Source organism: Anser cygnoides, chromosome 10 (genome assembly GCF_040182565.1).
Source record: "Anser cygnoides isolate HZ-2024a breed goose chromosome 10, Taihu_goose_T2T_genome, whole genome shotgun sequence".
NCBI classification, from domain to species: domain Eukaryota; kingdom Metazoa; phylum Chordata; class Aves; order Anseriformes; family Anatidae; genus Anser; species Anser cygnoides.
The window spans coordinates 14,144,314-14,161,971 of record NC_089882.1 but is presented as its reverse complement, the minus strand read 5'-3'; the positions used below and the strand labels follow the sequence as shown (position 1 = coordinate 14,161,971).

The 17,658-nt window shown below is 39.5% G+C and overlaps 1 protein-coding gene across 7 annotated transcripts in view; it reads right to left on the bottom strand.

Moving 5' to 3' along the window:
- Positions 1-17,658, bottom strand: part of EEFSEC (eukaryotic elongation factor, selenocysteine-tRNA specific) — a 166,556-nt gene that overhangs the window by 102,133 nt on the left and 46,765 nt on the right. Inside the window, exon 1 of one of the 7 annotated variants that reach the window (XM_067003460.1) lies at positions 10,992-11,082. The exons of the other annotated variants lie outside the window; for them this stretch is intronic. Within the exon in view, the coding sequence (XP_066859561.1) occupies positions 10,992-11,067 (76 nt within the window). The 5' untranslated portion in view covers positions 11,068-11,082. Of the gene's footprint in view, positions 1-10,991; positions 11,083-17,658 lie in introns of those variants that run through there. 7 annotated transcript variants of the gene reach the window in all.

The window sequence follows — 17,658 nt, the reverse complement described above, 5'->3', positions numbered from 1 at the left end:
CCCAGACGCAGCCATCAGTGACGCGGGGCACACCAAAAGGCATCCATCCATCCAGCCATCCGCTCCAGCGCATCCCGGCCACAGCAGCTGCAGTTCCGTGAGCTGAGAAGTTCCTGCTTCCAGCTACACCTCCCCAGCGCTTTGCTTATTCAGGGGCGGATCAACAGCAGAGACTCAGCTCAAGGCAGGGGTCTGGGGAGAGCTGGAGGCAGCAGCACAGTCAGAAGCAGCGCGAAAGGCAAGCCGCCTGCCACTAGGGATGGGATGGTGCTGCAGGCCAAGCCGTTCACAACACAGAAGCTTGGAGAGCTTGAGGGAAACTCGCAGCTCAGTGTGTTGTAAGGAAGTGTTGGAGAAACTCATCACCGAATATGCATGTATTTACAGAAAACAAGTGCTGTTATTTTAGAAAGCTGCTGAGGCGCATCGCATGCTGTACAACGCAAAATTGTTTTTATTTTTAGACGCAGTGGAAAATGGTGAAGTATTAGACTACACGAGGAATGTAATATTGAATACTACACTCATATCTAGCCCCTTTCTGAAAAGGGAATCTGAAAGATAAAAGTGGCTACAAAAACAGGAAACAAGACAAATGCAGTAAGTACTTCAACTTTTTACAAAGAAAAATCCACATTAACAGCATACAATGACAAAAACACACAAAGTTGAGTAAGAGGAGGAAAATAAAATCCCTCTAAAAAAGCACAAGCGGTTATACAATGGGGAAGTCTCAGACTCAGCGCTGGTAGGTACTACTTGGCCTCAGACAAACGAAGAGATGGATTTGATATTTACACAGCTAAGATTTAAGCTACGTACAGCTTGATTTTTATCTCGCGTAAAAGGCATCAGGATGAAGTTTAAAGCAAAGGACGCTTCATTCTATCATTGACATGTTTGCTTTGACCCCCCTGAAACTTTCACGTTGACCATATCCAAAGAAAATGTAGTAAATTAGATGGAGTAACTACTAGGGTCTGACATTTCAATTCCTGTTCAAAATTTCAGTGACTGAAAAAAATTCAAAATCATCATAAATGAATGTTCTCCCCCCACTGTCTTTAAGAAATTAAATAACACTGCATTATAATGGAAGATACCATAATATGCAGCCCATGTGAAAACAGAGGTAAATAGCCATGTGAGAGAAAACATCATCCTTCTTCCATACGTAGCAAAGTCCTTTTCTGTAATACCACATATTAACAGATATTTTCTGTATTGACAAGCAAGGCACAACCCGGACAGAAACCAGAAGGGACTTCTATTACTTTAAGGTTGAAACTGTGGAGGGAGTTAAAAAAAAAAAAAAGGGCCTACCTACCTTAAAAACCCAACAAATCATTCTGAGTAGACACAAATGACCACTACAAAAAAAAAGTTAGCATTTGCTGAATTACACAACACCGTGGTATTTCAGCTGCATTAATTTTTCTTGGCTTGAAGAAGGAAGTGCATAAATTGTGAATTAGTTAGCAAACATTAACTTTTTAAAGTGTCATTCATATATACATATATGCAAATGCAGATACCAATAAAGCTGGAAAGTTAAATATTCATGATACTGCATAAAACTAGAGTAAAAGTTAGCTAAAATTTCAGACTAGACGCTATTATACAGCTCATCGTTCCTGGAGTACAATCCATGACATATACTAGGAAAAAAAAGGCTATTTTGTACATTTGAAAGCAAAACAAAGCACAGGAGAAGAAAACAGTTGGGTTGTTACCATTTGCACTGCAACCTTTTTTGGTGCTATGAATTTGTATTACACAGAGTGCAAAAAGGTTCAGTTCTTTAATTTGGCATCCAGACTATAAAACATCTCTAGGAGAAAAAGTCGTGTCAGATTTCTGGGTCCCCAAATGACATAAGAAAATGGCACCTGTAATGCCACTGATTCATATCACAGGCTCCAACATAGAGGTTTGCAAGGAAGTGCAGTGTATTCTGCAGTGTTACTGAACTCCTGAAACGAGGTTTCTGAAACACTGTGACAATAAGTTGCACAGCAAATGCTATATTCATAATTTGGGGAAAAAGGAAGGTGTGGGGGAAGATATATTCAAAACACCACTTCCACCTCCTCAGGAGATACTGAGTGCTCAAGGTCCCAGTCAGCTTTCCTGTGACTTTATGTGATTAGTTCAGGTTTCAAACTTCTTATTCAGAGATATTTTGCTTTGGTATCAAGGCCATATGTGGTTTCAGACTGCTCTGTGAATTAAACTTAATGTAACATTACACTTGGGCCTTACACAGCTGATCATAAGTGGTCCCTGATAGGCCATAAAGTCTTTAAAGTAAAAGCTGAAAAGCAAACAGGAGGGAAGAGATGAGATGAAAAATAGCATTTTTACAGTCTTGACTCATACCAGCTTTAATGCATGCTCTCTACAAGATTTCCAACCAAGTTTCAAAGAAAAAAGAGGTAAATGTATTTGAATATCATAAAGGTATCATGGGGAGGGATTACCGAAGGGTGTGACCACTCTACACAATCCCTCCCTCCAAGAGAGGAGACAGTCTTTGAGGTTATTTCTAAGATCAAAAAGAGAAAACAGTGGCTGAAGAGTAGAAAAGGTATTATACATCCAGAAGAGTTACAGAATCATTGAAGCCACCAGAACAAGGCCACAAGTCCATCCCCAGCTTCAGGAATGTTGCACTGAGGATTTTGAGATGCTTCACTAACCCGATAAACGCTGGAGTGGGAAGATGCGATGTGTGAAAGCCTTGGCAGCACCTACAGTCCTGGAAACCTCCAGGTCGTGGTTTACCTGCTACCTCCCGGATACCACAGGATCCTAAGGCTTCAGCCTACGCCAAGGTATGGCATCGTCATTTGTGAGTTACGACAGCCACACAAACCTGAGTTTGTACAGAAGGGAGAAGAGAGGTGGCAAACACTGCTCATGTGCACCCATTTTCTTTCAAACCTGTTAGCTGCTTCTGGCAATGACTTTATTTTCAAATTTAACACTTCCATGAGCAGCACAAGTTTTTTTTTTTTTTTTTTAACTATTCATCTCTCTATAGGCATTTGAACATACTATTATACACATGCCCACCACTGAACTGAGGGGAAAACCAGATACCTGCACAGTACCTATACATTTTCTGTATGTGATATTCCGTGTCAGTAATGTTTTATACTCAGCTCTTCATCTTTTCAAGTTTTTTAGAATTCTTACAAGATGATACTGTTACATTAGCATATCTAGGATTCAATCACATCTGTGCCTGTGTTTCAATGCAAAAAGAAATAGCACATTTCAGAACTCCTTACACAAGCAATACACAACTTAAGTACTTGATTATCTTAGGATAAAGAGAGTGTATTATGGTTAATTACCAACTGTATTTTCCCCCCAAAGGACTGGAGAATTACCATAGAGCATCTATTGCCTCCCTCTGGGCACTTAAGAGTATTACTGAATTATGAACATCTACAAATGTCTCTTGGAATTTTTAAAAGTATTTTAGTCACTTTATCTGAAGTCTTACTCTCAGTATTAGGTGACAGTAAGACTTTTTTCCCTTTATCTTCAGTGCCAACTTCTTAAAGTCCCACCTATCCTCACTGATTTCTTCATCCTTCCACCACACCTTTGAAAGCTCAGTCTAACCAGCAGCTTTGTGCAGCAGTCACAAAGTTAAGAATTACCATCACACACCACCTGGAGCTACACAGACTGACCCAAGTAAACATTTTTATGTGCAACTGTGCGCTTGTACTAGGTATAAATTCTAGTTTGCATTCAGTGGGAAAACATATACGGATCTGAAAGTTTTATCTCTAAGGTTCTGAGGAAGAACCTCAAAAATTTACAATTCCATTAAACTATTCTCTCCTAAAAATTCAAGGCCAACTACCCTCAAAGTCATGAAATGCACAGGGATCCTCAAGAAACGTGCAATTCTAACACTTTGGTCAGAAACTCATTACTGGGTTCTCTCTCTCCACCTCTGGCAATTCAAGGACATCTATCTTACAATGCACCTGCAGCTTTAGGTAGTCTAAAAAACACCAATAAGAAATGGATTTTAGACCTCTTGCAGATCAAGAACGTATTTCTATGAGACTAATAAAAAATTAGTTTTCTTGAACAATTCTGCAAGTCACCAATCCAAGAGACAACCATTAACTCAGAAGATTCTAAATCATTCTACTAAAAATAAACAAAAAACTGCTTTCCAGTAAAGCTGGGAATAAATTAATGTGATACTAACTCAAAGTATTTCAAGTCCTAAGCTGCCTTGTCTCCGTCTTTGAAATAAAGTACCCCAGAGGTCACGGACCCCACACCAAGGAGCTTGTTTTGTACTAAAATCCAGTACCATCTACTTACAACAACACTGCACGAAACACGCTGTACCCACAGAAGAGTTATGGTAGGCTACTGGAAGATTCATGCACAGCTCTCAGGCATTTTTCATCCGAGGTTGCTGAACAAGATTTTTTAAAGAAAAGAAATTAGAGAGTTTACATTTTCTTTCCCCCCCTTTTTTTTTCCAGAAAAAAAAATTAAAGACTGCTAGGGGCAAAGAAAAAAAGCATTCTTTAATTTTCTCTTCACCCTCCACAATACTGAAATAACATCAGTCAGGGTTATAAACATCTGTAATTGCCAAGGGAATGTACAATACGCTCAGAAACTCCAGGCCCACATATCCTGTAGCCCTGCACTTCACAAACAAAAGGTTGGGGAAAGAAAGAGGGGGTGGGGTACAGGGAATAAAGGCTTAAAGATTAAAGTCACAGGCAGAGACAGACGGCTCCGTTTTTTAATAACTGAAAACACGAGTTCTGCCTGAATGTGCTCATTGTTTTATGGCGGGGGGGAGAGGCTACGCGCGCTGGACTGGCTGGCGACAGAACTGCCTTTGCATCAAAAATAAGATTTACCAAAAGAAGGGAAAAAAGACACCACCCCCACGCCCTAATTTCCCCTCTTGCAGCGTTTAATGATGCATTCAGGTAGAAATCAACAAGTTACCCCACCTTCCCTTTATTAAATTGGGAAATTTCAAGACGGAAAGAAGTACCTGGTTGTAACAGCCGAACGGACACGACTGAGGAGATCTGATGGCTTTATGCTGTGAAGGGATACAGGCTGCTACAAGAACAGTCGTACATAACAAATAGGCACGTCTATGGAACACAACTAGCCTATAAATCAGTATCTGATAGTTTATTTGCACAATAAAACCAACGCTGCAAGACTGAAGTATGTGATCTAAGCAGATTTCTGTATTGATTCAAGAAGTTCAGCTGTCATGGGGAAAGTTTTTAAACCCCTCTGAAAAAAGTGTCTAGCAGCTATACTTTTAGCAAACAAGTTCATGAGTTGCATTCGCTTCAGTCACTACACAAAATCAGTAGCTTAACACGTTGCTCTAGAATATTAAAAAAATTAGTATGTTCCTGTTTTAAGGATTTTTTTTTTCCACTCAAATCCTATGAGTACAAGATCCTGATGGCTACCTCAATATCCATGATTGCGTACAAATTATTTAAAATTCCATAGTGTGTTTTGTATAAGGACATTCTTAGTATCTAAAAGTATCTAAGAGGGGAAAATATGTCTGATTTATTTCCATGAACAGATTTCAGTGCAGGAATGCTCAGGAGCCCATCTGAGTCCAGTTCCACCGCTAGGTGGGCAACGGACAACAGGTAAGCCACTAGTCTTTAAAGAAAAAACACACCACAGTAGGTCATCCTTTCAGTTTTATTCTAATCTAGCTTTAGTTGTTACTATAACGGAGCTTTTGTTCTATTATATCATTTTTTACCTGCCAGCTTTGCTTTACATACAGGGAGAAAGGAGATAATTCAACAAGACAACAGGCTCTTTCATCTAAAACCATAAGACTCCCAGTCATAACTTTTGGGGGAAGCCTAAAATAAGGCACAGGGAGGCACGCAACAGGAGTCAATGAAACGCAGCCGCCTGCCCAAAGCAAGCATGCTGTGCAGGGAGGAATCGGTGGCCACACCGCACGGCTCTCTGGCCAAAGGCGTCAGACCTGGAATGCTCCAGCTACCATCCCTCCTTTGTTGAGGCAACACTTCAGCATCATCAGCCACTGGACGTCTTGTTGAGATTAAAAATATTGTGGAGAGCTACTGTCTGTTTAGCAAAGACAAAAACAGGGAGCCCATGTCAGAAAGGGAGGGGAAAGGAAAAGCCGAAACATGAGCTCATAAGCCAGCTATGGAGGATAAAGGCAGGCTTTGTTTTACTCCGCTCAAACCAAGTACGAGCAAGAGACTCATCACTGTTTTGAGCTTCAACTGCAAGAATTGTTTTGTATGCAGTACTACCAACTTCCCCCCCTCAGATAACTAAATTATCCCTCTTTCTCAAAAATAGCTTTGGTTGATGCTCAGATCAAGTATTCAAGCACAGATGAAAACCCATGTAATAGATCATCATTCTGCCACTGATAGATGTTTTGACACTTCGGAAGCACATAAGACATTTTTGTCTAGTAAGCACGAGCCTTGGAAATGTGACTGATACCGTCCTGAAACAGACAAATTAAAATACATATTTAAAAAAAAAATCACTTGGAGGACACGTTAGATACCTGGCCACACTCAGCAGAGTTGGGAAGAGTTATTAAACTAAAGATGCTTCTTTGGACAAAAGTGGCAATTCTTTAAGTTTTCAAATCTAGAAGTTGGTCCAAAACCACAAGATAACATTTAAAAATAGAGCCTTTGGGAGATTAGAGGAAAAACACTAGCAAAAGAGGTCTGTCCTCTGACAGAAACACTACCCACCAGGGCTGCCTCTAAAAGAGCTCAAGGGCAACAGTAAAAGACAGCAAGGGAAAGCACAGTCTGGATTCTAGTTTCTTGCTCTTAGGAAAAGGCGAAGAGGGTGGTAATTTACCGTGTACAACCAAATTGTACATGAAAGTTTAAAAACAGCCAATTAAAGCTAACATTATGGAATGGAACGGAGGGTCCAAGTGGAACGCATTAGATACGCATTCCAAACAATGGCTCGAGTCCGCCTGCAAGGCGGATACCGTACAAAGAAATACAAAGGGTCAAGAAGTTCTTCTCGAAGGGAACCCCAGCCTTGACCAGGAGCCACATGCTGCGCCCAGCCGACGGAGCGAGCCGCACGCTCACCACAGGGGAACAACAGCAAGGCCACAGGGCTAAGAACAGTCATCATCGGCTCTAACAGCACGCTACAGGCAGACACGATGCGAACATGTCAGTCGAGGAAGGACAAATCTCGTTATGATTAAGAATTAAATTTAGAAGGGAAACTAGGAACAAAGAAAAGACCCTCTACAATTCCTCGTAATGAAGTGTGCCTGTTCCAGTTTAAATCCCCTACACAGTTATCTCACATTTAAGCACAGCTTCACTTCTCTGTCAAGCAGTTCAATCTAGAATTATTATAAGAACTACCAACATCTAATGGGAAATTAGAACAGAAAGAAAGAAGGCTACCTCAAGTTACCAGGACTGTATTTCATTTAGTCTTCAGATTCTTCTGTACCTTGGAACATGGTGAATCCCCTATTTTAATGCTAACTTCTCTAACAGTAACACACAAAACTGATGTCTCAGAATCCCTTCTGCAGCTGGTTATTTAGCAAATAGGACAAATAAAAAAAAGAATAAGTATATTACCCTTTATGTCATACTTCAACATACAGCCCCATGCATACGTGAACTGGGAAATTCATTCAATTTCATGATATACAATTACATAAGACTTCTAATGCTAACACTCATTTCCAAACCTTCGCCATCTCCAAATACCAACAAAATCACATCCCTTTCAAGAACAGCAGAGCTGGATCAAGAAACAGCAATAAATTCATATAGAAAGGGTGATCCTCAAGAAAGACGCACTCTTAAGTTTTATTTCAAGCACCTGCATTACTACACAGCCATAGCAATATTGCACATGGGAAGAAATAAGTCTCTAAAACAAATCAGTCCCAAAGAAATTAAGGATGCCAATTCTTAGGAAAAAGGATGATTTCCTTCTCTGCACTGTGCAGATAATCAGAGCCAGAGTGAACAAAATATTTTGGAAGACCCAAATTTTTCTGGATAGTCTAGCAAGCAGTCAGTTAACCTGCCCTGCTGCAATGCTGGATATTAGGTGCTTTGTTCACTTACAAACTACAAAATTCAGATGAGACTAGCAGTTGAAGAGTTGATATTGCTCTTGCTAACGTTTTAAGAGTCAGTACTGCATTATCAAGTAAGTTTTTATATTCAAAACTACCTCAAAATTTACCACTTGAAGCCAAACTCAAAGCAGTGGTCTATTAGAGTGTTCATTTAACAAGGTTTTCAACATTCACAGAAGCCCTAACTCCTGTTTGTTTCAAAACATGGCTTTAACTCAGCACTCAAATCCTAGAGGAGATTTATTCCATACTCAGCTCTCTGGCCTTTGGTCCATGGTAGACATTAGGGCCTGCCTGACAGTTCAGTACCAAATCATGAACACAAGCGACCTCTATAGCTTGCCATTCCACGAAATCACATCAGATTGCACCAGAGAATCTTCTCACAAAAAAGCCATTATCAAGTATATGGTACTATTTCACACTTTCTGCCATGGCATTAGAAATGCTTTTGACAGCATATATATTTTTACTTGAACTCTCACTGACGAGGACTGCATGAAATCTACATCTCCCTTCAGAATAGTCCCAAGTGACCAAAGGTCACATAAATCTCACATCCCAGTTTGTTTTGTCCCAAGTACAATCTCATGCTGGATATGCTGTCTGAACTGCCAATACTACAAAGCAATCCAGATATTGCAAGTTGTGCGCTAATAGTGCACATTAAAACATCGTCCATATAATTAATAAAAATCCACTGTAATAATGGAGGTGATAGTCACTGTGAAGGAAGAAAGTGGTGGAGAGTTTAATTAGTAAATAAAACTAGACATCACTTACCACATTCAGAATTGTATTGCTCCAAGTTTTATACCTAAAAAAGCACGTACCTTGTTAGGTGAACATACAAAAACCATCGACTTACAAAAAAGGTCCTTTCATCTCAGAAATTCATGATTAAAGAGGTTTTATTTCAGGTATTTTGAATAATCTTGAAGGGTTCTATGGTTCAACACAGTCCTGCACAGTAATTTTACAGTCCAATTCAAATACTATACAAAACAGAACACACCAAGATATCATAGATACTTGAGAATAATTCAGCACAAACTCTCCAATATTTTCTCTGGGATGAGTGAACTGAATAAAACCCAATTATTTACTCAGGGTACAGGCACTTTACAAGCAGCAGTGGCAGTTTGCGTAAGTGACATCTGTAAGCAATAACATCTGTTGATTAAGTAAAAATACTCATCAAGATCAGAACTTCCACAAAGGCCACAGTTGTGTTTCTGAGACCAAGAACAGCCATCAGCAGAACAGTACAGCAGGTCTCCCAGCTCCTCATCCCCACAAGCACTCTCCCTCCTATGTTTCACTTGATAATTAAGGACTTCTCTCCCCAAACTAAATTTTAAAGCTAGAACAGAGGCTGGAAACATCCCCAGGGAAGTGGGAAGAAAGGCTACAGAAAACAAAGTCTGCTCAGAATACACAGTGCTCTGCCAGGCTCATGTGACCGCCTCCCTGGAATGCTGGCACTGCTCGAGGTATTTAATGCAAATACCCAACGGACTAACAATCCTAGATAAACAAGAAAATAACACGGACTGCAAAGCATTAATGCTTCCACTCCAGAGCATGCTGTACCTGTAAACTTACATTTGAGTTCTTTTTAAATGGACCAAGGTAACCAGCACATTTCAAGACACCACTGGTCACACCAACAACCCAAAGAGCAGCAACTGCAGGCACTGAGCCATCATAATCCATCTTGGACTAGATTCTAGAAATAAAGTGCCCAGAACTCCAGCTAAACCACCTGCACTCAAGAAGTTCACCTCCACGATACAAGTCCTCAGGTGATTAAGAAAAGCAGCTCCTAAGCAGAAATTGGTACCAAACAGTGTCAGAAGCAGAACAAGAATTCCCAAAGACTACACGCTCCTCCTCTTGCAGAAAGCCATGCTTAGGCGCTTCTGCCTTGTGCAAGTTTTTGTACGTTATTGCTACTTTCTACAACCTGTTAGGTCTTGTCTTGTTTCACATGCAAGTCTTCTAGAACAACAGATTCCAAATTCAATTCTGACAACAGAAACTAGATTGACAGAACAAGGGATGAAGGACTCAGCATGCAAGTTGCACTGCAAAATAGCTTAAGTAAATATGCTTCTTTTATTATTTAATCCCTTTGGCATCCCTATCAAACGATGGAGACAAATGCTGTTGAAAAACTATATAATAAAGGAAGAGAAATAAAAAGAAACTTTATTAAGTATATTCTCACTGACAATTTACTGTAGATTTCAAAATTAATTTTTGTTCAAAGAGTTCATGAAAGGTTTCCCGATAAATTTTTTTCATTGTATTTTAAATGCCACATTGTCTACTTTTGAGGAAAAATTACCTTACTATATTGTAAAAACAGAGTTGAAATAGTGTATGAAGAGGAAAAGAAGTGGTCTAGGTAAAGAAAATGAAACTGTTTTTAATGACTGGTCCCCGTGGAATTAAAATTTAGATAAGCATCACAAATAAGTATTTACACTTTTTTCTCCCTTAATAAAGTAACACTAGTATACTTGTTAAGCAAGATGCACTTTATGGGGGAAACAAACTGTCAGACACAAGTGGGGAAAAAAAATTAAAAACATTTGCTCATTTGGTAGTCACCATGTTTTAAACAAGCAATGTTCTCCATAGCTTAGAAAAAAACAGAAATTAAATGTACAACAAGAAGATTTGCTCTTTACTGAAGAGTTAAAGTTCTGTTCATCCAAGAAAAAAAAATAAACCACAGCATCTCAGAGTACACACATTGTGGGAAGGGATTTTACCAGCAAAATGAAAGCTTTGAAATTTTCAGTACCAAGATAGCAGCGACAATCTGTTCTCTCTGCAGCAGCACTGGGCAGGCGAAGAAGCCTACTTCTTTTCAGCAGCATTGCTGAACTAAAACTCAGGCTTGTATGCTGTTAAACCTGGAAGCAAACTGAATATGTAATAATTTTTAAACATACAGACAACTTAAATCAAATATAAGTATAGTAAGGGTGGGACATCAGCAACCAAACCCCCTATCAAAAACCATCCTACCTGACAGCCCACCAGCGCCCACCTAAATTTAATTCTTACCCAAGTCATGACAAAAACAAACAAGGCCAGCTTTTAACAGTATTGAGATCCGTTTCTCATTTCTTCCTCTTATAGGAAAGGACATTAGTATAAAGAAACTGCGTTTCAGCTATTGTCTACTACATTCACCCTCCTCTCTCCTCCAGCACCATTTAATTTTTTTTTTTTTTTTTTTTTATTATTGTGTGGAAGTGCCCAGCTCATAAAGAAAAATCCATTCCAAGTACAAGCTTCAAGATCAGCCCGCTACATGGTTTATTCCCCATCTGAGAGAGGCTAAAAGGGAAAAAGAAATCTCATGTTTTCCACTTTCACTCAAAAAAACAGGTAACATTATCATTAAAAACGGAGCCTAGGCTATAAACACCTCTACTGCTTACTTAGATGTTCTTGCACAGCGAGAAAAAAATCTGCTGGAATTGCCAGGCATCAGCCAGATTCAATAAACCAACAATGCATCACTAAGATAAAGTAATGCATAATTAAAGAGTACTAATCACTGCTTAATGAAATGCTGAAAGCACAAGAAAGAGTACAACCTTGGTGATTAAAACCTGATTTTTTTTGGCTCCTCAGAACTAACAGAAGTAGAGATAGCACAACTCAGGCATTTAGAATATTTTGTAACAATCGTTACCACTTAGCAGCAGACCAGAATATATTTAATTTTGGAAAACTAGTGTGATGGGCTGTTTTGCTGACCTCGTACAAAGTCATGTTTGCCGCCTTTAGACTACGGCTCAAGCATCCTGTATTTCAGTCGTGCTGTATCTCACTGGTGCTACACAGCGCTCTCCTTCTTACGACAACTTCTCATAAACGCAGTACTTCAGCTGAGCTGATCTTGGCTACTTTTGCCGTGTCTATGCTGTACTATGCATCTGACCCCTAAATAAAATGAGTGGAAAGGGGGACAATATCTGACCCCGCTTCAGCATGCTCTTAACAGAAACCCACATTTCTCACTCACGGAACATATTTAACCCACTTCTGAACAGACAACACATCGAGGGGAGCTTGCACAGACTGTGACAAAAATACAAGCCTTTCACAGAAAGCACAGCAGCACAGACAGAATACTGCTGTCCCCGAAACGTGTGCATCTTGAGATTATGATGATTTCAGTTCGGTTTCCTGGAAGTTTTCAGAGTCCAATAAACACTGTAAAAATTGCTGCATTTCAGATGCTACGAAGTTGTTAGCTCTCCAGTACAAAGCAAAAATGCTGCTGAAATACTATCATACACTGCTAGAATAAATATACAGCTTAACCTCAAACATTCCTATTTTGTTCCTTTTTGTTCCAACTGTTCTTATATGAGCCCATAAGCTATTGCAAGAAGGCTTAAAACAGTACGTGCAGGCTTTGAAAGGATACCATCAACTAATTTAAATTTCACATCAGTCAGTTCTGTATTTACCTCGGATTGACTCAATTATATGCAAGAAAACAGGAAAAAAATTCCATACACCTGATATCACTTTAAACATGCTCTACAGTTTTCCTAGCTAAGGTCTACAGTCCTTTTAAAAAGGACAAATATAAAAAAAAACTTTAAAATTCAAAGGGAAAAGAAGTGAGCACATTAATTAAGCTCACATTCAACCACTGCATCAATTTGAATATATTTCTAAAAACCATTCTTTTAAAATAAACATGCTGGTTTCTTGGTGCATGGGTAGGTTAGGAAGAGGACAACAGCGCTTACGTTTAGAAATAAAACTTAAACCTATCTTCACATTTACTTTGTTTGGCTTTTAAGTAACAACAAATGAAGAAGCCATCAACACCTTAACTCAGTGCTGGCTAATCAAGAAGAATCAAGAGAATAATCAAGTCCTTCATACAGCAGATAAAACTTAAAAACATTTAGAAAATAAAAAAATACTTGCTAGTGAATACACTTTGGTAACAAGAACATGCATCTGAAGATGAAATTTCAGTGAAACCTGGACTTTCAGCCACCAACCAATATATATGTTTCAGTTCAAAAGTCTTTCCTGCCCTCCACCTTTTCTTTCCCTATGCAAAGTTTGGTATAGGTCAGTTTAATCAAAATGCATTTTTTGCATTGCCTCTAGATGTAACACACAGCACCCCAAACAGACAAGGGAATCTCTTCCACAAGAGATTCCAGTTAAAAAAAAAAAAGCTTTGGACAGAACATAGCACTACTGGATATCCTGATACACAGCACAGACTAAAGGGCAAGCTCAATAAGATACATGGGTAAACATCACCGACCATCGCAACTTCATCAGCAGGACTGAAAACATGGGAGGATCTCAGCTGTAGGTGAAAAGCCCACTCAGGGTAAGCAATGGTGGTCCCCCAGCATAAGGTGAAAAATTTATAAAGTAAGCAAACTGAAAGAACAAAATTTCTTTAGGGATGCCCAATTCATGGCTTTTGAATATTTAGAAATATCCAGTATGCCATATTCAAGGATAAACATGATCAGCAAAACTTCATTTTTTTTAAATACATTTTATGTGTATACATACATATGTGCATTTACACACCATTTTGGTCTAAAATTTTTTTTCAGGCATTAAGGAGTTTTTTTTAATATATATGAGAGAGAGAGAAAAGGTGATAAGCCTTTTTTTTTTTCCACTTGTATCGCCAGATATAAGTAAAAATTGCCAGTTGTAATATCACCAGACACAGGCCAAAGTTTCAATGTCACGTGCCTGAAGCTGGTCACTTAGGTGACCAGCACTGGTGGCACGTGGGATTTGTTGTTGTGCTTTTGAATACTCGTCTCACTGAGATCAGGAAGATATTCTGATGCTGAATGCTTTTTAAAGTGACTTTATGTTTCGGGGTTTCTTTAGTCCCTGAGAGCAGCCTAGAAAAAAATTAAATGGCATTTGAACTATTTTCTTTATTCTCTAACAAAGTATCTCTTGGTCAGTTATTCTAAAAACTTTAAAGGCTGCTTCATAAACTATTTAAGTACAAACTCCAAAAGTTTGTGCTTAATGCACAGTATAGGATTTTTTTTTCCATAAATCTCCAGAGAAGTTCGAGGATGCTATGGTTCCAAAATTGCACACACGTAGAACTGCATGGTAAGGTCAGACAACACAAACGCTTCTCTGAACCCTTCCATCGCACTGTGACACGGATGTGTGCGCGCTCCAGCCCTGTAGGACTGAGCAAGCCACCTCTATAGAACCGCACGGAATGATCCCCACTCCCCCGCGTTTACCTGCTGAGCCTCCACGCGCAGCCCTACCGTGCTGGTGCAACCCCTTCAGAAGCTGAAGGGCTCAGACACCATCGCTAACTGCCAAAGCACGAGGGTTAACGGTGACCCACCCAGCTGGTAAATTCTGAGCCCTCCTGTTGGGGGGAGACAAACCCAGCACGATTTCATGGCTACGATATGCTGGGAATTGCAGCGGGTCAGGTGCAGAAAGCTCCCCCAAGCCACACTGACTGCTTTTCCTTCACTCCTATTGAGATAAATGAAGACACCAGAGCTGCCACCGCTGCCGTCGGAGTGGTTACAACCCGCTGATAGTACATGGCAGCAAACAAGAGCATCCCAAACCCAGGGAGGGCTGAGACCTGCCCCCGTTCATTTACACGCGTAGTCTAAGCCACGCTTTAAATCATTTCACATACTGGAATGTCAGCGTGGATAACCACTGCCAGAACACGACACAGAATCCCCCAAAGTCAACCACAGGTTCAGGTAATCATGACCTCCCCTTTTACAACATAAATGCATAATTTCCGCACCACTCTTTGATGAGGGGACCACAGACTTGAAAAGAGGAAACAATTACAGTCATTAGAATTTCACCCAAGCATGAGATTTAATCTCGGGCCACGGTCTTGCCAATGGCTGTGGGGGTCTCAATGGAGACAAAATTGCTCCGTGGGAGAAAAAAATGCCTCGATGATGACATTAGTCAGCAAGAGAGACTGAGCTTTGTCTTCCATCCAACGGCACGGTTAAATACAAGGAAACCATTTTCCCTCCCCCTCTTGATCCCAAAAAAAGAGAAAATACAATAATTTTGTTTCTTTCTCCAAATGCAGCTTTTGTATACTTTGGAAACTTTCTTCTCCAAAGCAATAATGCTGGAAGGGAAGTGTTTAATATAACCAAAGTAGGTTTAAGTATGAATAAACGCCTGCAACAAAAGACATTTTCCCTTGCCTACCCTGGTTAATATAATTGGACAGTACCATCAACAGTTCTAGTATTTCTATAGCTTTCCTTAGCCAACAGGTCCTCAAAGACCATTTCAAATTTTACAGATGAAGGAATCATCTCTAAAATACGCCCACCTGCTCTACAATACATTTAATGGAAATAAAAGACAGTTGAAACTTTGCACAACAAATTGAGGTGAAATTCCACAATGAAGAAGAGTGCCCAAGATGTGAGAGCACCAACTACTGCTACATGCCAACCACATGTTGCATCCCAAAGACGACATAAAACAAAGGAAAACTTTGGCACAGAAGACAAAAAAAAACGCTACAGGGGATTGGATTAAATTTACTTTTCTGGCACTGCAGAAAAAGCAGATCTACAGTCAACAAAACAACATTCATGATCCTTTTATGGCAAGAATTGAAAGAAAATACGAAGTTTTTAAGCAAACAAAACATTAAGTCCCAATGAATCATCTCGTCTCTCCAGGCTGGGGTGAGAGGCCTGGTTTCTCACCTAGGTCAAATTCTATAAATCTCAAAACCCAAACTTGGATTAAAAAAAAATTTCAACTCTCCCATGTCATCCTTTACCCTTGCGGTGCTGCTGAACGCAACTAGCTCATTTTTGTTTAAACTCTCTTATTTCCTTTTCTTCCACTACTCACCAACTTGTTCCGCTGTCATATTCCTCATATATGGAGTCTGGCTGCAACCACCCCTCGTGCTGGTAAAGCCGATAATTACGATCTAATGTAAAATTAATCAGCTTAAGTTTGAAACAGAGATCGTAATTCAAATTGGAAGCCAACACTAACCATTTCATGTTCACTTGGAAGTGATTAGATAGGCTGTGCAAGAACATTTTGGTAGAATAACTGATAAGGAGATGGGAAATAAGAATTATTGGTATTTACTTAGCCTGCAACGCTTTTGGAAGCAAACAGTTTAAAGGAAGCACTTCAGAATGGCTATTTAATCTGAATTTTACAGATAGCACTGGGAATACATTCTCACAGAATGCACAGTATCTTTGCAATCATAGCTATCGTACGAGCTGTTCGAGTCTTTCTTTGCTGGAGCTCTCGCTCAGTTTTGCTCTGTTATGAGCTGTGACCCACAGAACACAACGCGTTCAAGAATCCAGCTGGAAATCACCACCACTGAACATCTGTCCTTGCTCTTCTGCTTGCCAGGCCAACCTCAGGGTTCCCAGACAGAAAACAACTAGCTGCCACACCGCAGGAACAACTATTTATTCCACTTACGGACATTAACAATGACAATGTGCAGATCTGGCTTGCTTTCTTAGCTGGAAGATCTGCTGCACGTCTGCTTTAGCATCGTACCCTAGATTTTTCCATCTGCATTTTGTTTTTCTAAGGGCTTTGAAGAACGCTACTACAGCCATCCAAGAACATACACTATTATTACTAGTAAAAAAACACACAAAACCCCCAGACCTATTAAGGAAGCAAAGTTCATGGCTCCATCAAGCTGAACTAGTTATTAAAAGTGGGTTCTATACATAAGCAATATATCATTCAACTTGTATCTAGCATCTAGTAATTGAAGACAGCTTCTAAAGCAAGCTGTAGAACAAATACGGTAGAACCTAATCAAACTGCTTTAGTAAGCAGACCACTGTGAATTGCTAAATTGGACTATTTAGCAAGCAAACAGATCCATCATCAGTAAAAATACTACTTTAAAAAATAGGCTTTAAAAATTACTGTTGTCAAACTAAATTATAAGGGTGCTTCATATTTTACAAATGTTATAAATACCTGAGTAAAATCTATTCTAAGACTTCGTATTAGCTGATATTTAAAAACTCCTAAAAAAGATTAATAAAGCTCGACCACTCTCCCAGAGAGCTTACAAAATCTCAAGCAAGAAGAAACATGACGCAAAAGTGAAATGAAAAGGCATGCAGTTATTTGATGAATGCTAGCACACAGTATGATGGAACAAAGAAATTCTGTTTTTACATCAATAGTGAGAGCGATCAAACAGACTTACTCAGCACCATTACAGCACTTGGTTATTATGTTTTCCTGAGAAGCTGTCAAGTTTTTGGGTCAAAGAATGAAGTGTGAATTAGCACAATTTTGTTGTATGTAAGTATGCACACACAACCATTCACAAGCTTTGCAGAAAAATTATCCCGTATTAGCAAGAGAATTTAACATTCAAACATGGTTCAATAAAGCCACTCATTTACAGT